This window comes from Leptosomus discolor, chromosome 15, assembly GCF_034619465.1.
Source record: "Leptosomus discolor isolate bLepDis1 chromosome 15, bLepDis1.hap2, whole genome shotgun sequence".
NCBI classification, from domain to species: domain Eukaryota; kingdom Metazoa; phylum Chordata; class Aves; order Leptosomiformes; family Leptosomidae; genus Leptosomus; species Leptosomus discolor.
In genome coordinates, this window is record NC_141405.1 from 18,084,288 (window position 1) to 18,106,629 (window position 22,342).

General features: G+C 46.2%; 1 protein-coding gene across 1 annotated transcript in view; it reads right to left on the reverse strand.

The window, feature by feature from the left end:
- Positions 1 to 22,342, reverse strand: part of DNAH9 (dynein axonemal heavy chain 9) — a 204,454-nt gene that overhangs the window by 13,776 nt on the left and 168,336 nt on the right. The window contains exons 65-69 of the mRNA XM_086473546.1: positions 8,934 to 9,161; positions 5,001 to 5,192; positions 4,362 to 4,553; positions 3,417 to 3,587; positions 709 to 891 (exon numbers count right to left, since the gene is read on the reverse strand). Of these exons, the coding sequence (XP_086329672.1) occupies positions 709 to 891; positions 3,417 to 3,587; positions 4,362 to 4,553; positions 5,001 to 5,192; positions 8,934 to 9,161 (966 nt within the window). The remainder of the gene's footprint in view (positions 1 to 708; positions 892 to 3,416; positions 3,588 to 4,361; positions 4,554 to 5,000; positions 5,193 to 8,933; positions 9,162 to 22,342) is intronic.

Consider the following 22,342-nt stretch of genomic DNA (forward strand, 5'->3'; position numbering starts at 1 on the left):
TACACCCTGCCAGCCCCAGAGCTCCTCACTGGTCTCCATAAGCAATGGCCAAAGCCACCACTGAGAGGGACACAGACATCACCTTCCTGGAGCAGAGCCTAGTTTCTTACCAGAATGGAGAAGAACTGTGGGTGAAGCAATCATGGACAGTATCTCCATAGCAAAGGTCTGCTTCTGACCCTCCTCCATTAGCAAATGACTCTTACCCAGCAAGGGGAGTTGCATCTCTTCCAAAACTCTGAAGTTTTTAGGCTTTTTCTCTTATAGATCTGGACATTTTGTGACCTTACAGATGACCAATTTTTCCTTTGATTTCAGCTCAGCTTGTGACTTTAACGACACTTTGTTAAAAGTTCACCCCAGTACCTGGGCATTTCATGAAAAGGTGTGATTTTTTGGCTTTCGTTTAAATAGGCCACATCTCAATTTCTGAGTAACCTATCATCACTGTGCTACAACATCAGATGGACAGAAATGCCTGGTCTCTGTTCCCAAAAGAAGTCATCAGTATGTGTATCTTTAACCTCTCTCAGTGCCTGAGGACAATGTACCATTTGAAATCCATTTGTGAACTCTTCCCCATGGAGTCAAGTTGGTTTTGCAGCCAGGAGTGCTGAATACAGAGTGTGACCCCTTTTATTCCCTGAGCACTTTTTCCATTCATCAGGATTTTACAACACTGCAATCACAAGCATCCAGAGCTCCTACCTTCAGCCCCAGATCCAGCTCCTTGAGAGAGCGCTTTATTTCACTGGTAAGGATGTTCATGCGCTCACATTCCTGGAAGGCAACCACAACGTATGGCGTCCTTTCCTCCACCTTTGTCATCAGTTCTGCAATGTTAAAATCATCCATCAATTTCTCTAACATCTCTTCCAGAAGAGCTTTCACCTGTGTGCCGAATGAAAAAGAGAGGGATGTTAGTGAATGACCCGCCGAGCTTCCTCAGCTGACAGCTGCCTGACTGCAGTCTGAAAACTCCATCTGCCACTTAGTGTCTCCGAAACAATCTGTGTCAGCTGCGCTGGGCACGACACATTTCAGAGAGCTTGCCCCATCCTATTAAAATTCAAATGCTTACAAAAGTTAATGTCAGACAGGAAGCTTTCAAAATGATGGTTTAAAAAAGTCACTATGACATGTAGCAGTCCCCTTTCTTCTTGGGTCTCAAGCCTGTATTCTTACTTCTCCTAAGGTCACGTTCAATGCAAGAAGACGGATGGGGCTATAGCCTCAGCTGAGCCTCAGGACAAGTGAGCTTATGAGCTGGTTTTCTGTGGTATATTGATAGAGAGAGGTGATTACATAAAATTTAATTTTAAGCTGAACTTGGCATTTTGAACTAATAAAGCCGTGGAAGAAAGCATAATAAACCAAAATTATTTTCTGGTCACCATCACAGCTTGATTTGGAAACAGCGCTTTGTATCTCTAAATACTAAACATGGAGAGTTCCAACGCAACAGGATGTTTCTAGTGTCTAAAAGAATAAATAAAGCGGACAAAAACCTTTCTGGTTGATAACGAGGCACGAAGCCCCTAATCTTCATGGGATCAGCTGTGTCTTTCAGGTTTACGAGGACCGTTAGGCAGCTTGGTATGGAAGTCTTTCAAGCAATGTTTTTCTTTACTTCTGCGCTGGAACCTGAGCAAGTCTTCTGCTGCTTGGGGATCTTTCAGGAACGCACAATGCAGTTACAAGTCTACGATCTGATGTGCAAAACCTGGCATGCGGGTGCCAGCGACAGCTGCCAGCCAGTGTCAGAGGCAGCCCAGGGTAATTTCATTGCCATGCCCACTTGGATGCTGTACTCCGACTTCCCTCCATTGCTGCTCTTCCAAACTCCCCATGCTTGCGTCAGACGTTACGAAGAGGTGGTGAGGGGTAGGCTGTTACTGCAACCAGCTAGGTGGCTCAAGCTAAAGCTCGTGTGGAAAAGCTCTTTGGCTGCACCTCAGGTGCAGTATAGAAATACCCTGTAATTTGAAATTCCCCTGCAAATCCCTTCGGCTCTGATTTTTTCACAATTACAGCTTGTTTTCTGTAATGGGGCCTCAGAAACCTGTGGGAGTAACTGAACTTGTCAGAGCCTCAGGAAAATGACAGGCTCGCAGTTTCCCTGCAAGCTACCTAAAACAGTCTCAGCCGAAACAGGGGCTGGAAAACCTCAGATGGAGGAGCTCAGAGACAACTCTTAACTCACTCTCATTTGAGGACCAAGTGAAAAAGATACAGCCAATGCCAGTTACAGCTCATGTAATGACAGAGATCACCTCCAGAAGAAGATTAGCTGTGGGATCATGCCCCCAGGCACAATGCAGTGCAGTGGGGTGACACTCAGGTTGCTTTTGGGCAGCTTTTCTTCTTAGAGAGATCATGAAACCTACAAGGACTTCTGTGCTCCTGGGACAGTCTTCTTGACGGTGACCAGGAGTCTGCAGGGTAACTGCGTCCCGTGATACCACTGCTGGATCACTCACTGACAATTTTGCTTATCTGGTCAATGAGTTTAATTGTATTTCAATAGCAAAAGGACTGGGAGGGGAGAAGAAGGAGTCACTTTCACTGTCTTTGAGCATCTTCTTTGGCTTTTCTACCTCTGGATTATTTCCTCCACCTCAAATTCCGGTATGAACTGAAAATTTAACATGCCAAGCACTTCTAAGAGCCCCTTAGGCAAAAGTAGTAAATTCCTCAGCTCCACACCAAGCCAAAGGAAGCATGTGTGAAACCACAGACTTCATATAAGCTTTCTATTCGCCATTCATCAATTTGCAAAGCTTGAAACACAGCTGGGACCTTAAGACTGTTGAAATAAAAAGCTGAGTAAGTGTTGGCTGTTTCAGATCTTGTTATGCATTCTTGGGCCAAATTTTAATGAGCTGCGAGTTTCGAGAGGAAGGGCTGAGATCAGCCCAGTACATAGGCATAGCAAGGGAGTTCAGCTGGAAATAAGGAATTACAAAGCACCGGGGAGCTTAGGAGCTGGGTGGGACCTAGCAGCAGCGATAGGAGGTAGGCTGAGCTCTGGGCGGCACACTGTACCTGGCAGGTGGTGCGCTCAGAGAGCCCATTGGTATGCCAGTCACAGCACGGTGCACAGGGACCAGTGGCTCAGAGACAGTGGAGGCCACAGAAGGTTTATTTGCAATATCTTCACAGGATGATAATGAAGGCACTGCAGTTCAGGGGGTAATTAAAAGCCACTGTCCTATTACTGACAATACTCCAATGACATCCCACCGTGGTGATGTTCTGTATAATACGAGGCTGGTCGTTTTAGACACTCAGTTTGTACCCAGCAAAGGCAGAACACAATACAGTAAGCAGTTGTGAGACAAATCTGAGCTAAACAGAACTACTTATGAACGAGACAGGTATCAAAATACAACAGCTCCTTCCTCTGCCACTCTCACCGTTTCTTGCCGGGTCACCACTCCTCCTTCGCCCATGCTGGTGTCCCGAGGCTGCATCTCCAGCACGACACGGAAGAGCTTCTCCGAGGTCTGGGTCAGGAAGCCAATCTCAGCATTGGGATGGAGGCCATACAGGTAAGGAGACTCTGCAGGCAAGGCATCGTCTATGTACTGCACAGAGAAATTCACTTTCAGGTTAGACACAGAGTCCAGGGCACTTCGCCTGCGGAGTTCACAGCGCGGGAACTATTACCCATCTGAGTAAGTCAGCCCAGGCTGATATAACTCTGCTTGTGGCTGAAACACCAGTTTCTGGTGGGAGAAAGGAGTGCACGATTATTTACAGAACTGCTTCTACTCCTGCTGTGAAAATGTAGTAATTGCTAAAGTTTGGCTTGGCTACATATCTCAGGCCTGGACCTTCTCTAGCAATTATGCGCTGTGCATTTCAGCATCAGTATCCTGGAATCTCTTGTGGGAATTTAGCTTCCAGTAGCTAAGTTTTATGAACAAAACCAGCCTAATATGCCTTTCACTGCTACCGCATTTGTGTACAAAAAACAGATGAGATCAGTAAGTAGATCAACAAGACCCTTCAGTGTTTCTCATTGAAATTGATGATAAAAGGAGCTTGAAAGAGCCATTTTAGCAAACAGTATGTGGATGTAATTTTCCAGGAGCCCTGCTCAAGTCTCAAGAACCAATACAGTTGTTCTATTCATGCATGAACAGAATGTGCCCATGATGAAGTAGCAAATTACCATTAGACTTCGTTCATCCAAGGGAATGCTGAAACATCTACAGAAACAGAGGATAATGGGAAATAACAGGAGGTGTGTTGAAACACTGCAGTCTTATTCACTGCCTCCTAAAACAGATTATAGGGCAGTTATGGAAGACATTACGTTTATGTGTATAAATAATGCCAGAAAAGAAAGAGCTTACCTGATGATAGCCATTATAGTCCATGTTCCCTGGGAGGGGGAATCCTGGAGCAAGAAGGAGTTCTCCCTCCAGCATTTCTGGCTTAATGAATTCTTCCAAATAGGTTTTGCAAAGCCGCCTGTCCCAGTCATCTGTAATGTGACCTCCGTACATAATCTCACCAAAAAGGTAGCGCAAATCATCATATGGGACCTGAGGAGTGAACCAGTAGGGCCTGAAGGAGTTCAGACAGCCAGAGCTCCACCAGCCCTGCTGCTGAGCTGCAGGCTACAGCACCAAGCACTGATCTGCACAGCCAATGCTTCTGCTTCACTCTTTCAGTTTTCTAAGTAAACAAATATTAGGTAGTAGTTAAATCCTGCCCAAGGAAAACGGGATCACAGAATAGATTTCGTGCAGTTTCCCACTGAAACGCAGATTTATACTAAGCTCTGTTGAACCAAGGGCCACTGTGCATTATCAATGAATAAAGACCATAGGCACTATTTGCTATGATCTGGAAGCTGCTACAGATGTGAGTGGCACTGAAGCTTCCCATCTCACACAGAGTTATACCGAACTGTCAGGTTATGAAACCAAAGATACCAAGGAAATGGCACTTCAGGAGAATTCCCAGGACTTCCAGCACACTTCACGCACCTTTGAGCTGGCCTCCAGGTAATTATACAGCACGTTCACAGAGATAGTGAGGTCTCCAGTGTTAAAAGGGTAGGAACGGTTCCAGCCTTGGGGGCCAAACTTGCGCCTTTCTGCCACCACGGCATGGAAATAGCAGAGGGCAAAGAGGATGCTCTTGAACTCATTCTCCCGGGTGCACATCTCCAGGGTGTCCTGCAATACAGGCAGAGAGGCAAGGCTGTGTAAGCCCACACTGCCCTCAGTCTCAGTGACTCTCAGGGCCTCCCAAATACGCCGGACTTTGGACAGGGGTGAGCTGATTTGCCTAATCAGTTCATTTCTGCATAATATACACATTCACTAATTTTCTAAGTTAGTGGCTTTGCACTGCAAATTTATCAGCAAATTCTGATGCCTATTTTCTGAATTAATATTTTGTTTTCCAACTCAGAGTGTCTTTGCACAGGAAGACATACTGACAGCCAAGAAGGGAAGGACACGTGCACCCACCCAACGCCCCATCACCTGCATGTGCCACTCATCCCACACCAGGAAAATGGAAATAGGCACCACACAGGGCAAGCAGTAGGACCGGGACTGTGGCCATAAGCAAGGCTCCTGCCGAAGGAGGACTGTACCTGGAAGCACTAAAGTCTGTCTTGCCCCTTGAGTACAAAAATTCCTTGGGGCAGCATTTCTTTGAGCTGCAGGGCTGAAGCAGCAGGGAGTTATTCCAGAAAGGCTCTGCTCCTGCTGCTGTGACCCTCTGCACAAAGCCAGCCCGGCCGTGGGCTGCAGCAGGGTATTCGCTGACAGAACAACTTTGTGCAGCACACCAAAGGCGGGACGCAAGAAATGGCTAAAAATCCAAGCAGAGAAGATCAAGCACTTGTAAAAAAAACCCCAAAAAACCTAAAAAAATCTACTGCAGGCCTTTAAAGCCAGCACAGCAATGGGTGCTTCCTTTCCCAGCTTCCAGGTGATGATTAAATTTGGAATATCTGCAAACGAATAGGCAGAATTGTGATGTCAGAGGTGGAGGGTAAGGAGCCTGAGTAATTTAATCAATGAAAATGAACAAAGGGAACTGGTCCAAAGAACTCTGAATGGTGCTGAGAGTGGTGTCTCAGCGGGCGGGCACCAAGGGAAAGCCTGGGCAGGCACGCCTGTTCCCAGCAGCGTGAGCTTCGATGCTACGGGAAGCAGAGCAGCAGAAAGGATGAAGGGCTGCAGCTGCGTGCATGGCATGAGGGTGAATCCCGGCTCTCGGGGGGAAGCTGAACCCCCTTTCTGCGGCTGAAGCCCGGAGAAGGCTTGCACAGCTCAGGCCCTCGCTCTGCACCGGCAAGAGCAGCGTGGATGGGCAGCAGATCCCCTGCCCCCCGGCAGGAACCCGATGGGATCTCCCATGGCCAACAGTACGGATCTCTGGAGACCTCGGAGATAGATGTGTTGGGAGGGGCTTGCGTGCACCTTCACCCAGGATTCTGCAAAACCTCCCTGGGAATGGCACGTCCAGGGTGGCTCCAACCTGCACAGCTGAGCAAGGAGGAATAGGTACACCAGCCCCTCCACCCTCCCTCCCCAGGGACAGCCCCTTTAAGTCCACTCTGCTATATGACAAAGACTACAAAGGGCGGCCACGGGACTTCCTTTCCTTATCTTTATCTTAAGAAAATAAAATGTTAGACCTCTAATCGTCTGGGGAGCATAACAGAGCTCAGGGTCTGTGCTGAAAAGGGGGAATCCATTACTTTAAAGCATGTAAGATGTTCACTAACTCTATTACTCTAAAGTGTGCAAGACGATCAAGAACATCCCAAACCCTGTTTTCCCCTTGATTAGACAGCGCTCTAAGCTCCCTTCATTATGAACAACCTGATGAAGAAATGGTTCAAATATATGTGGAACACCTTCCTCATTTCAGAAAACGACCCTGGGCTCCAAGGGGAGCTTGCCTGAATGAACACTGAGTGAGAATCCAGCTCAGTCTCATTCAGCCTCTCTCTTCAGTTGTGCATTTTTCTTCAGCTACAGAGCAGAACAATATTCCCTGCACAGAACAATGGGCCTTCTTTGCAGCTTTCAGCTGAAAGCTAAATTTGAACATCCATTCTGTATAAAGAAGGGAAATGAGGTGTAAAGGGGTCCCACCCACTCGCTCCAGGATTTCTGATAAGAGACATTTTATAATACTCCAGCAATTTAGAAAATGCTAATTACTATCTGATTGAAATGAGCAGAGGCAGGATGAAAATGTTACTTGGGGTGAAGGTTCTCCCCTCCCTTGCTCTCCAGGACACTTCGTGGAGTTCAAGATGATGAATGACAGTACATTAAAAATGGAATAATTTTCCCTGATTACTCACATTAATACTTGCACGGTGCTTCCCTGCCTCACCTGCTCAGCAATGTTACCTCCTGCACTCGATATTCCCTCTATACCAACGTCTAAGTGCAAAAACAGTTGTGAGCTTCCCCCATTTCTCTGCCCCATGGACCAGTGCCTGGGGTCCATGACTGTCCCAAATTACACGAGGCTGTATGGAAACAAAAAAAAGCAATCCCGCAAGGTTTGCCCCTGCGTGCTCCCAGCACGGTCATGAGCAGCACGGAGAAGCTGCAGTAACTGCAGCACTAGTCATCTAAAAAGGCAGCCCGAGGGCTGAAAGTACCTTCAGGCCCTTCTAGTTGCTCTGGGTTTAACAGCCAGGGTCCTGCTGTGAGAGCTCAACGTGCCAAGGTAACGGCGACGTGTGAGCGAAGGTACTGAGCATCTGAGGCAGCAGAGTGCAATGGTCTGTGTCTCTAGGAAAGGTATCGTCACAAATGCAAGTGGTTAGTCCTTAGCCTGTCGTGTCATGCAGAAAACGGGGTCAGCAGAGGCACGGCCACCTCCAGCAGTGAGACACACCAGGCTCCAGCACGCCCCGACACACAGGCTGTTCCCTGGGGAGCCCCTGGCACTTGATCTCGGCAGCCTCCTGCCCTGCGGCGCCCAGAGCTGCCGAGTGAGGCCACAACATGGGTCTAATCCCCATGCTAGGGTGACTCTAGCACCGATCCGTACCCTCCGTGGCACCAAGAAAAGAACATTTCCCATCATTTCCGCACACTTCGCTTTTGTGTCCCCTGCACAAGAGGCTCGGCTGCAGTTCCAGCAACAAAGAGCGGGGACGGTGCCTGCTGCAACGGGAGCGCGTGTAGGTGGTCGCCACGCAATGAAAGCAACAAGCGACCTGCCAGCGGCGGTTCTTCTTGCGGGCCAGCAATTCTCTAGACGGCCTGCTTTACCTCGCCTGGCAAAGCAAGTCCTCCCTGCGGGGAGATTCCAGCTCTCATTTGCAGCCCTTCTGATGTCTGCAAGGTTTCGAGCCGAATGGCCTTTGGCCACACAACACCGGTCCCCCTATGCTGCTCTGAAGAGTGACATGGGATGTGATTGTATCAGCAGTTCTGAACCTCTAACCCTGGTTAAACAGAAGGGAAAAATCCCAAAGTTTAACCTGCTCACCTCTCCCTGTCACTGGCCAGCCCAAAAATGACGGACGCAAACGCCGAAATCAAATTGAAACGTGACAGAAGCCTCCCAAATGCTGCATTCAGAAGTTTGATTCAGTAACAAAATAGCCTTTCTAAGGATCATACATTGGTGAGAAAACGTTTAAAGTGGGCAGAAGTCTGGTATCCTGTGACCATCTATAAGAAAGAGGCCGTTCAGGATTACCTGAGTTCTCTCTTGGGAAAATCAGTGCTTGGAAAGAGATCTGTGCCCTGCTCCTGGAGGAGAGAGGAGGGGGTTGTTGGATCCAGAGACTACAGGATGCAAAACGACTCGCACATCAGCTGCCTGGGAGCAGCAATGCCCCCACACGTCACACTCTACATGGGGCTCCAGCAGCTCCAAGCCGAACTGTTGGACAGCTGCTGGCGCAAGCCCCGCTGTGCTCCTACCTGGTTGAAGTTGTCGAGGGCTTTGTGCAGGTTGGCGTGCATCCCGGTCGGGGCCTCGTTGGTGATTTTGATGGAGTTCTCCAGGATGCCCTGGGGAATGATGTGGCTGTCAGGGGAGGGCGCCGGCTCTGCACTCATGAAGACACGGAAATTCTGGTGGCTACCCTCACTGTGCTGCTCCAGCTTCTTCTCCAGAGAACTCAGCCACTTGGCCACCAGGTGGATATTCTGGCAGAGAACAAGGGGACACAGCTTCATCAGTGTCCCCCCCCATTTACACCCATGCTGAGCAGGCACCGAATCCACCACACCAATGAATGGCACCCACCAAGGCCACACTCTGGTATTTGGTACTTGTCCCAGTAGTGCCTGTGTGCAATTCACAGACCCAAATACCCAGTTCCACCAAGTACATTTTTAAATTCAAAATAATCAGCATAAATCACCAGCAATGAAGCAAGCCCTTCGTGGGTTGTTTGAGTTCTCAGTGGCAATACTCTCCTTGTTACAGTAACATGCGGCTGACAAAGTGGAGTTATTCCCCCAGATCTACCAACCTCAAATGAAAACGTTTGTTCATTTTTAACAGCATAACAGTGAGGACCCTCAACATCAGTTACCGGGGAAAAAAAGTCAAACAGGTGGTTTTACTTTTAACATACAATATTTTTTTATTTAATCACGCAATAATTAGATATATCTGTCAGAAAATTAAACAGATATTATGCAGAGATGGTGAAACAGACAAAGACAAGCCTCAGTTTTTCAGCTAGAGTCCTATACGGTGTGGTAGTTTCCAGGCAAGAAAACAGCCTTTTCTTATATGTATTAGGAACAGGGCAGGTCACACACAGCAGGGATTCGTGGGCTAAAACGACCCTCATTTTAAAGTTAGGTGTGTAATCCAAGCTGACTGTGTTAACAGGCACCTGTAAGGTGATTCATCCCATCCAAAGACAGGACAAGGGACTCGCTAAACTTAAATTAAAAGCAGCCGCCAAAAAGATAAACTGCTTGGAAGTGGCAAGGAAATTACATGAAGTAACCATATTAGAGGCTTAGAATAAAGAGACCAGAAAAGAGTTCTCGTCGTTAAATAGCAGATTAACGGAGACTATTAAGAGTAAAATGACATGCTTCAGAAAGTGGAAACTGAGAATGAGAAAAACAGGAAACTGCACAATTTCCAGTCATGGTAAGGCCAGAAAATGTTTTAAGAAGCAATATTCTGAAAACCATAAAAACTAATCATAAAGTTTTTCCAAAAATCAGAAACCTACCAGAGAGCCTATAAAACTAAAAGATGGTCAAGGTGTACAGGGAGTGCCCAAGAAAGGCACGGCCAAGACCAAACCGCTCACGTTTGCAGAAATATTCACAGCAGAGCTTGGGGGGGGTCTCACTGTTACAGCCTGCGGTGGTACAACTCAAACGCGGAGGCTGGAGACACCTCTGGAGATCAGCTATCCAATCCTCCGTGCTCAAAGCAGGGTCCGCTACAGCCGGTTGTTAACTGTGCCCAGTTGGCTTTAAGGATATTTCCAAGCCTGAAGCCTCCACAACCTGTCAGGGCAACTTGTGCCAGTGTTCAACCACTCTCACAGTAAGAAATAAAGTAAAACTAAACTAAACTAAACTAAACTAAACTAAACTTAAATAAAACAAAATAAAATAAAACAAAATAAAACAAAATAAAATAAAACAAAATAAAACAAAATAAAATAAAACAAAATAAAACAAAATAAAAATGTTTAAAGGAAATCTGTATTTCAATTTGCGCCCATTGCCTCTTACTCTTTCACTGCGCACCACTATGAAGAGCCTGGCTCCATCTTCTATACTCCCCCTGCCATGAGGTATTTAAAGACACTGATAAACCCCTCTGAGCCATCACTTTTTGAGGTTAAATAACCCCAGCTCTCTCAGCCTCTCCTCATATGACAAATGCTCCAATCCCTTAATCACTGGAAAGACTCTTAAACTGAAGCAGCAGATGAAGAGTTTTTCAGAAAAATTGATAAACTAATAATAACAATTTACTAGGACCAGACAGTATCCACCCTAAAGAAAACCAGACATGGAAGTGCTGCACTGCTCCTCGGTATGCACTAGGCAAACTGGCAGGGGCATTAATAAACCACAAATTAACACACCAACAGCATGAGCTAGAGAAAGCCAGGAATACAAAATTCCCAACCCATTTTAGACAGCTAAATCCAAGCTTGTCACCACAAACTCCTTTTGCAGTTGCTAAAAAGGTGAGCTCCGTCAGGCAACTCTCTGCACTGGCTTCAGGCATCGCCCTGGACAGTGGAGGACTTGTCTCCACGGGGCCAGTGTATCTCCATGCTTGGCTTGTTGTTAGCATCAGCTATTTATCTTCCCGTTACAAGTATTACTGCAGCTGAGAGGGAAGGGCTCCTAGGCTACCAACCAGTTAAGACAGAGGAAACAGGGGGTGGGAAGCTACTGATGGAGTTTGAGCCTCTCCCCATATTCAAAAACCATCTGAAACGGCAAATGATTAGTGAGCTGACAAAATTAGTCATAAGAAAATGTAATTTCAAGTACTGAAAATAAAACCTGGTTGTAAAGAACTGCAGAAGTATGGCATCATTCTAAGTGACTGGCAATGATATGGCAGAAGAAATTCAGTGTTGATAGATGCGAAGTAATGCATTCAGAAAAACAACCCCAGCTATAGATATAAACAATGATGGGTTCAGAATTAGCTAGTACTACTCAGAGGAGAGATCTCAGAGTCCTTATGGTTATTTCCTGCAAAGAGCAGTTCAATGCTTAGCAATGTGAAAGCAATCAAATGTCAGCAAAGGACAGAGAATAAAACTGCAAACATTATTAGGGCACTCCATAAATCGATGGTGGGCCTTCATCTTGAAAACAATACCCAGTTCTCACTTCTCTATCCCCAAAAGGATATAGCTTCCACACTAGGAGACACTAAATGGATACGGACTTGTGAATTTGGAGAGAAAAGAGATTGGGACGGGTGGGGTGAGTGAAGAACAAAAATGTAGGGATGAATAGAGCAGATTGTAAGTTTAAAAAGAGTTAAGTGGAAGTACATTTTCATACAACACACAACTAAACTGTGAATTTATTGTCTCAGGGTTTTGTGGAAGTTGAAAGAATCACTGAATGAAGCTGAGCTTAGATCCACGGAGAGAAACATCACTGCACACTTGCAATGTTTCTACACCCTTTCCCTCAGATTCTGGATGTGCCTTCTCACAGTCAGGGAACTGGGCTGGCAGTGCTTTAGGCTGCTCCAGTACAGTGCTTTTGTGGACTGTTGCCACACAGGAACACCAAGAGAGCTCCCTCATGAGAGCACAGAAACCCCCTTCTGGCTTTTCCGTTAGAGGTTTCAGGTGCCTCTCTTTGCACCAGTCGCCTTTACGATGGCTTTATGACTCTGGATCTGTACCAGTTTTCAGGGGCACTGGCTACGGGCATGTCTGAGCGCAGATGTCTGTGGCGGAACTAGTCATCCGACCAGAGAGTCATGGAGAAGGCACGTCATCTTGTCCTAAACCAGGAGTGTGCAGTACATCTGATGGATCACCTTGGTGAAAGGGCCAGTTCTCCCCCTGGCCTGGAAAAGGGGGCTCTGTGACTGGGTCAGATGAAGTTGTTTCTATTGCAGGCACCTGAAGTTAAAGGGAACGAGTGGTGCTTTCAGGAGCCTTCTAGTAATATGGGAGATACATCCCTCTGTCTTCAGGAGTATCATAAAATAACACAGCAAGTGTGCAACTCCATTTTCAGTGTAACATCTTTTAAAAATGCGCACTTAACCATTTCCATTTCGTTACCCTCTATGGGGCTGGGTACAAAGTGTACCAAGAACTCAGGAAAAACTCCTGCGCTTCTGCCCCCTTGCCCAGGACTTCTGTGGTTTAGATGTAAATACCACATTCTCTGTTGCTTGGTAACTTCAATATTGCCCTCTTTTGTGCAAGGTTTTATGAGGCTGTCTTGGTGCCCTGAGTCAAACAGATTGCTAGGAGACTTCTGCCAGCGGTCAAGCCTGCTCCTCTGAGATGGCTGTTGCTTCAGAAACACAAGTCAAGAGAATTACTGTTTAGGGACGCCATGGACGCCTTGCACCCTTCAGTCCTGTTGCCTCAAATCTGATCCACGTTGCTGGGAACAACATTTCTTATTTAGAACTGCATAAATTCAGTCTCCTTCTCTGCAAGGATTTAGGGTTGTGTTCATGTTACACGGATGAAATGGAATTTGGGATGTGGGGTGAGACAAGGAGATGCCTGAGCAAAGGGATCATGTTCTGGGGCAGCGTTGCTTTGTCATAAACAATGACCATGTGAAGAGCAGCAGACAAAACGCAGTTGTATCTGACTGCTGACACACCAGTGCTTGCCTGACACATTTAGGATTTCAAGAGACGAGGTAATCCCCAGGGTCCAGGCAACCAGCTCACCCTAAAAACACAAGTCCAACAATAAAGTAGGAGTTGGCCGAAACCTGTAACCAAAGAGTTTCAAACAGCCACAGAAATTTAGTAACACAGGGAAAGAGCTCAACAGAATAGCGAAAGAAAAATTGTGCATTAAGTACCAGTTTAATCATAGACTACATACCTGACCTCAAGTATTTTCATCTTTAATTGGTAGTTTCTTCCTACACCTGCTTTTGTGGTGGTAGATGGCTCAAAAATAATTGCTTTTGCTTGTGTTGACATGACACCAATGATCATTATTTGCCAGTATCACTGCCATCTAACAGCTGACTTCTTGAATATTTCTAATCTAATCATAATTATATACTACGCTTTTTGTGATTTTGTGCATTTATGTACCATCCTTTTGTGATAGAAGGGACAGAAAAGAGGAATATGTGAAGCAAAAGATGGGTTAGTACTAAGAAGTCATGACTTCATCAAATGAATGACGGAAAAATCCTACAAAAAAATGACAGAGATGCTGTGGAGGGGATACACGGGTTTGAAGGAAACTTTGCAAATTAATTCTCAGCAGTCAGATAACACAACTTGACAGAACACGACTAATGACAACTAATGCGGTCACAATAATTGAATGACATGTCAATTATCAATAACAACACACACTGACAATGCTGCACTAACACAGCCACAGCTGAGCTACTTGTTGATCAAAGAACCAACTCCTCTTGCTTGTTTTGAAACCTGCCTCCCACCGATTTCATGGGCTACCTCTAGACCTTCTTCAGGAGAAAGAGGGGATAATCCAGCCTGTATACCTTCCTTCGGCTCTCCCAACACTATCTCCCTAAACCACATTGCACAGTTTAAACTGCACCAGTTTTATGCCCTCCCCATTCCATCAGACCCCCTGAAGACACATTTATCCAGGACACAGCAAGGTAACTTGTTGCTTTATTACATTTTTTTCTTAGCCAGATTTTGAAGCCTGTGAAAGAGCTATGTTGTGCAAGGACAAAAGACGACTCCCTAACATTCCTGGTTTTCATGGCTCATGTCTAGGTCTGTACTGCAGTCTCAAGTTCAATACCTTGCTTTGTGAATGGAGGGGGGGGGGAAAGAGCAAAAGAGCTCTTTTGAAGCTCTGTTAAAGAGCAAACTGCTGAAAAGAAGGCGGAAAAAGAAATCCGAAACGTCTTCTCATGCCCACTGACCATTACCACAGTCCCTCGCCCTGTGCTGATTCCCCACTTTGAGTTACGGAGGACAAGTGACTGAGAGGAGGTACTGGAGGCTGAGGGTCTGCGGCAAGAGCTGGGCTGGGGTGCACGTGCAGGAACACGGGAGCACCAGAGGCTTTTCTTTGCGAAGCCACTTCCAAGCACCTCTGTGTGTTCGCACTTCACAAGGCAGAGCATATATCACAGGAATCCAATGTTGCTATGGTAACCATCAGAAATAGCACCACATATGTATAAACCAGCACACACGCCACAGTGCACCGCCTTTGCTGGCCACGGCCGGAGACCCTTCACATTTTTGAAAGCGGCTCTCTCCGTCACGCCTTATCACAAATCACCTCCCGGAGCAACGAGAATTAGTTGTTTTTACAAAGTCTCATTCACTTGCAAGATGCCCTCAGAAAACAATCACCGCTTTTACGGTCCGGAGACAGCCCAACACTTTAATACTCGCGGCATCACGTCGGGGTATAAAGAAGGAAAGGGAGGGGGCACTGCAGAGAGCCTCGCTCCCCGGCCATGCTTTCTGTCAATGGCAGTGTGAGGTTTTGTTGCACGAGAAGGTGCCACACATACTCCGGGACAGTTCCATCCTTCCACAGGCATCCCTATGATCATCTGAGTACTACTACAGGACGCAGAGGCCATAATGGACAAGCACAGACCCCACCACCAACACTGGCTCCTATGTCTACGAGACCAAGACATTTCTGAGCAACAAGCTTGGTGTTGCCCAATGTGGAGAGAGGCAATCTCAGAGCTCGGGAAGCACCAGAGAAGTTTTAACGCGTCTCTGGCATGTACTTTCCCCTAGCTGAGGAATTACAGCAGCCAACTTACCGAAGACGCCCCGCTTGGCAGGCGGTGAGGCCTGCATCACTTCCTCACCTATGTGAAGTGCTTGGATTTCAGAAGCAGCATCCTGAGGCTTTTTCAGACCTCACTTCACGGTCATACTTGACGGGGAAGAACACATTTGATCCTTGCAGGCAGCACAATTTGAGCCCTCCCTAAAGCCCTTAATGCCAAGCGAGCCTCTCCACACCCTATCAGAGGGGAGGATTACAGCCTGTAACAGCAAGTGCGATTAATTTGTGATCCTTCAGCCTCTCTGCTGAACACAACGCCTGCTCCTCTTGTATTGCTGGGTCCTATGAAGTTCCCCATCATTTTACTCGGGTTGGGCCAAACTAAATAGCTCTGTCACCTACAAACAGCGTCACACAAACAGTGTCACTCCTCTGCTCACCACTAAGCAATTAGGAACATGATGGCACCTCTCTACCTTTTGCTGCACTAAAAACCATGCATCTCTTCCCGTCCTCTGTCTGTGGATGTGTCTCCTCCACAATTTGCAATGGGATTTCACCAGTACAGCACTGGTCTAGCTGTACAGGTACTGGCAACACTGAGCCAAGTCAGCACAAGCATCAGAGGATGCTTCACACCTCTGTTAGCACTCAGGATCTTGTCTGGGCCACCACTGGCCCCATATTAAAGCTGTGCTGTAGCAACTTCACTGCCTTCAGGATTTGTATATACCCACATCTGCTGCAGTGCCTCCTCCAAAAGAGAACTTAGCCTTTTTTCTGCTAGAAGTTGAGCAAAAATAGGCTATTCTGTGGTGCTTTCACTGGTCAAGGTACCCAGAAGGCAGACTGAAGTGGAGAAAGGGAAGAGAAGACAAAACTCAGTATGGTCTGGTCTGAAATCTTCACAGCACTTCCAGGATATCAGCAAGCATCCAGTTGTTTTTATGACATTTTTTGGAGTGAAGTACAATATGTTTTGCATGTTCTTTTAGCCTTAATGTTGATGATAGTCAATGAAATGTGCCTAGGACTATTCCTCGGCTAATTTGTTCACCATTACCCCTTTCTACACTATTGACCTATTTTACAGTCCAAAGTACGATGAGTGATGTAGGAGACGTCTATTTGTAACGATCCTGGGCCTATCCTCACTCCTGAACTGTCGAGGAGAGAGCCAGACCTCTTCATCCAACACCAGGGGCAGAATCTGTGCTGACAATACGGCAGGACAGACAGCTGAGGTCCAGCCCCACAGCCTCCTGGCACTGTTTAACTGAGAAGTGCAGACATTGCCTCAGGATGATTGCAGAGAGGAAGGAAAAATTCAGGTTAAAAGACAAATACAAGAAGAGAGTAAATGGGGACTGAACAAGTGAACAGAGCATGATGAGGGTCTAATGAGAGGCTGGTAGGACCCAGGAGAAACAGAAGGTCAGCTGGACTCAGCAGTCCATGGTCAGACAAGAGAGGTCATCCAGAGGAGAGGTGATGGCCTCTTCTGAAGAGACGCACTGAAACCATTTCTGCAACGGCAACTGCTCCCTTGGGTTTCTCTCTGGCCTCTTCTTTCTTTTGCTCAAACACGACAACAGAAAAACAGGCATCACGTGGATCCACTTGTAGTTATACAGAATCTGACACAATTTAAGGCTTAGGAAGGCATTTGAGTTTGTCCTTACCTCTTCTCCCACCAATCCTGTGTTTCATCCTTTGCTTGAACTACAGAAAATCTGGACTGACCTGAACTCCCCAAAGTTCTAAAGACAATGTTGGAGCTTATCTTATCAAATTTCACTTTGTAAGATATAAAGATGTAAAGGTAGGTAGTGACGAGCAGGTGAAACGCACAGCAAAGGACAATTACTTGATTAATCTCAAGAAACAGAGAAAAAGAAACTTTATTTTCAGGGGGATTCCACTACATTTGTGTTTTAACCCAAAAAGAGGGTTTTGTCCTGAGATAGAGGTTTCCAGGGCAGTTGTACAACAAAACAGGGACTGCAGAGGTTACAAATGTTTCGAAAGCCCAACAGGAACTTAATTCCATTCCAGATCAATATTTGGATTACTTGCTGGTCTGTAAGTGGATTTGCAATTGGAAAAACTTGGGAATGGCTGTTGTGACATGAGGCAGGAAGGAAAACAGCTGTCTGAGATCTAACACCTTTCTCCATCAGAGTTTTTGTCCAACAATCATGAAGGAGAACTGGAGGTTGAGTGGGTATTTCTCCTTTTATTTATACCTGGGAATGAAAATATACTGTGGCTGGAAGGAAAATTAGACTCTTTACTGAAGCAGAGTCCTAGTGTCAAATGCTTATGTTGTGCCTTTAATGGACAACATATCTCATACAGGACAATAGATCTCTTTTTCTTGTAGCTAGGGCTAGCTGTGAAGTGCACAGAAAAAAGCTCCATTGTACTAACACACGCAAATTGTACTGATGCAAGGGCTCGGCCAACGTCTGAATCTCACACAGTTTTGCTCTAGGAGCTTACTGTTATTCAATTTAGTACAGGAACCTGACTCAGTGAAGCAAGAACCTATGAAAATGGAAAGATGCTCAAGAATTAAATTAACTTGATCACAAAGAGAGGGAAGTGACATTTTGGCTAATGGATGAAGACTACAATTACATTGGGAATATCTAATGTCTGAACTTCTCCCTGCATCAGTGCATTCAGACATGCATCTGTAAACATGTAAACAAATCTCACTGTTTGTTTGCTCTTAGGCTGATAAAAAAAATACTTTGGTGATTGTGACGGTCAATGTCTTAGCAAAAACCTTTCAGTAGGCCCAGAGAGGGAAACAGAGCAGTTTGTGCCAGCTTATAGCTTAGTGCTCCCTGATGTGCAAAGCTTCTTCCTCCCTACACAAGGGGGACTACACGCATCAGAGAAACCATGTTCATGGCTAACTCGGCAGCGGGAAAGCAGAGATCACAGAATCACTGAGGTTGGAGACACCTCTGGAGATCTTCTAGTCCTAACTCTCTGCTCAAAGGAGGGTCAGATAGAGCAGGTTGCCCAGGACCTTGCTCATTTGGGTTTTGGATATCTCTAAGGAGGGAGACCACAAACTTCCTGGGCAACTTCTTCCAGTGTTTGACCACCCACACAGTAAAAGACTGTACTTACATTTAAATGGAATTTCCTGTATTTCAAGTTGTCTCCATCGCCCCTTATCCTGCCACTAGACACCACTGAGACTGAGAAGGCTCGTCTTTAATCCCTACCATCAAGCCCTGACAACGGATGAAACCCCGAGGTCATCTCTTCTTGAGGCTGAACAATCCCCAACGCTGGACCCAGCATTCCAGATGTGTCTCACCAGAGATGAGTAGAGTGAAGGACCACCTCCCTGACCTGTCAGCAATGCTCTACTTAATGCAGCCCAGGACACAGATCACCTCCTTTGCTGCAAGGGCACACTGCTGGCTCATGCTGTGCACTGAGACTCCCAAGTCCTTTTCCTGTGAAGCTGCTTTCCTGGCAGTTGGTCCCCAGAGTATATTGGTGCAGGGGTTATCCTCCTCAGGTGCAGGACTTTGACTTTTCTTTTTGTTGGATATCATGAAGTTCTTGCCAGACCAATTCTCCAGCCTGCCCGTGTCCCCCTGAACGGCAGGGCACATTTACCTACAATTCTTTAGTTATTTTGTCCTTCAAAGTGTGTTCTGAAACTTTGCATACTGTTGAGTTTAGAATAATTAATTTGCTCCAGTAACTTCCCATTGTTTTAAACACAGATGCTAAAGAATCTGTTAATTGCTAGTCAGATGGCACTTTCTGATTTGACAGACTCATTACAAAGACTTGCATTGGACTTGAATTTCCTCTACCAGAGTTTTAATATTCTGGGATACAGATTATCTGTCCCTCTGAGTTGAGCACATCATGCTCTTTGATCTGACTTTCCTCCTATTTTTAATAAATCTTGTTTTCAAGAAAAGTTCATTTGTGTGGGTGTTTCAAACAGCCAGCCCTCAAGGACAGCATGTCTTTCAACCTTGGAAGAGAGATGGCACTGAGACTCGCACAGCCGAAATATTCCAGGAAGGGACCAGGGAATCACAATGAGCAACTTGGGAAGATGCTGTTACTGGAATGGCACAACCCTATTTGCTGGGCCTGCTGGCGGCTGGATTCATCTTCCCACACAGCTGTACAACAGGAGGTGACTATTCAACTGTGTGTGTGGGTTTTATACAAGGTGGAAAGATCTTGATCACAGGAAGCTTCCATCCAATGTCAGCTGCAGAGGGCAGAGCTCTGCTGCACCCTCAGGCCATCTCCTAGCAGTGGCACCTAGAGGCTTCCTAAATCCAAGGCTACAGAACTCGCCACGAGCAACAAACTGGCAGTTAGCTCTACCTCCACTTTCAAATTGAATGCCACCCCTTCAAATGAAGGGAAGACTATGGAGAAGAAGGAGGTGCCTGGTGCCTGCATGAAACTTTGTGCATGCGCAACACCAGCCTCCCACAGCCCTGTGTTCCCCCGCTGTCCTGCCCTAGGGTAGCGTCCTAGTTTGGAAAACTTCATCAATCCAGCCCCAGAGAGACAGCTGGGGAGGTGGGCAACACAGAGGAACCAACAGAAGGCCCAAAAGGTGATGGCCATCGGCCCTGGAGAGCCCTGAGATCCACTGCTGCAGCGCCGAGATGCTGACATCGCACGGCAGTGGGATTTAGTTGGCATGTTAACAGATGATGCTTCTACCAGGGGGTCACACTGCTGCAGCTGCCGGGCACCCCTCACATATTTCTGAGAAGCCCAAGAGGGAGAACAGGCTTTAAATAAATGTTCAGCCCAACTGCCAAATCTCCTTCTGCCTGAACGTGCCTTTTGTGCAGTGCCCAGGACCTCTGCCCCTGAACTGCTGGAGACGCTCCTTGTGAGACTGCCAAAGCCGTGCTCTGCCCACCCGCCTCGCAGAAAAGTGCCCGTGTGAACCTACGGGACGGGAAGGGCTTTTCATTCCCTGCCAGAGCTGGTTATTCCCTTCCCAATGAGACACCACAAGCCTTTGTGAAATGAGCTACTTTCCATCAGCCAAATACTCAAACGTAACTCCTTCTCACGTCTTGAAAAAAAAGAAGAAAGTTTGTTTGCTCAGGGGAAAAGGAATATATAGCACTTGAAAACTCTTGAAAAGGAAATCTGTTTACTGATTTAATGACCTGCAGAGTATCCCACAGCTTGTGATTTGACAGAACTTGCGTTTCTCCCAACCTTACCAATGAGAATACAAAAAATATTAAAATTTTTCTTCTAAGAGAAAAATTAAGGTGGGGGGGATAAGCTACTAAGATGTGCATTTATTTCTATTTGCATTTTTTCTGACGGTTTTTGTTCATTTTCAGAGTGCCAAAGAGTGCATATTTGACAAAACCTGTTATAAAAGAAACTTCTGGTTCTTCTTTTTGTCTCAATTTCTTTCTCATGGAAATGAGGACCATTTGAACTGTTAACAGCCATTCGGGTGTGACCTAAGTACAGACCAAGCCTTTGCAGGCTACTGCCTGCTGGGGACCAGCACTGAGCTATGGCCCATGTAGCGCACAATAAAGCTGGCCAAGAGGTTTCTAGCACATCTTTTCTTAGGCAGAAGATGTCGACTTGTCAAAGCTGAAACCTACATGCCAAGGGCTGGCTTCTGTAACTTTCTTTTTTTCTGTTTCTTTTTTCTTTTCTTTAAGACATTCTGGAATAGTCAAACACTCTGCACTGATGTTTTCAGCATAAAAAAAAATCCTGCTGATTTTCCCCCAAACCTAGCTTTTTGCTAAGAAGTGGAAGTTAATGAGGGCAAAAATGAAGATTCAAAAAAATAAAAATGAAAAAGCACCAATATACAAGAAATACTGACTGGTGTAGAAGAGGGAAACTGGTCATGCAGGAGCCGTGATTCCTGGAGATGTTTCATGCACCTGATTCCCACTCACGTGACTTAAACACTTGCAGCAGTGGAGTCTGGCAGCAGCCAAGCGCATCCCTCAGTTTCCCTCGCACGCTTCAGCCCTCCCAGCCTGTTGGTACAGACATGACGCTGCCACCTAGTCTGAACACAGGCTTAAAAATCGCTCTCTCAGCTTCAGTATCCCCTTTTTCTGCTGCTTCTATCTTGTAATGATCAACCAACGTGTTAACTGGGTATGGTGTAGCAGCTTCACAGTCCCTATGATCAGTTCCATTGGAAAACATGCTGCTGAGAGTCAATAAAGCATGAGCCTGCTTTGACCTGCTCTGTAAGTTGCATTACAGCAACCACCAAGAATACGCGCAGCCTTTTCCTTAAATCTTCTTTCACAGACCGTTGACAACATAGTTACAAACAGGGTTTACCGAAAAGGCAGGTCCAAATCCTCCTGGCAACAAAGGCTTTTGAGAAAAATGTTATTTTGTGGTAATACAAAAATCTAAATTATGTAAAACTTTCTTCAGTCTTTCAAGATGTTTCACTGTTGTCCTACCGCCACAGCAGACCCCTTTTCACCAGCCGTTATTAACACTTCAAACTACATTTGACAGCTATTTTTGGAAGCTCAGTGTCAGGAGGCCGGATGGTGCACCCACCCGAAGTGAAAGTATCAGATCCAAATTCTGTGCCCCTATTACAGCCAGAAAAATACGGTTTAAAACCCTTCAAACCTATGAACTGTTCCTAAGGAGACCCAGAGGCTGAACCCGATATCAAACAAATTTTTGTGGAGCTCAAAGATAGCCTCAGTTGTTCAATGCCAACAGTTTAGGACGGAGCAGCTGCTGGGCTTGTGTTGGGGTTTGTCTCTGCAGGCCTCAAGTAACACGTTCTCCTTTGGACAACGGCACTTTTGCCATAGGGGGCTCATACTTGGCAGTTGGATTGTGCATATTTGTAGAGAATAATTTTCCCTGTGGACT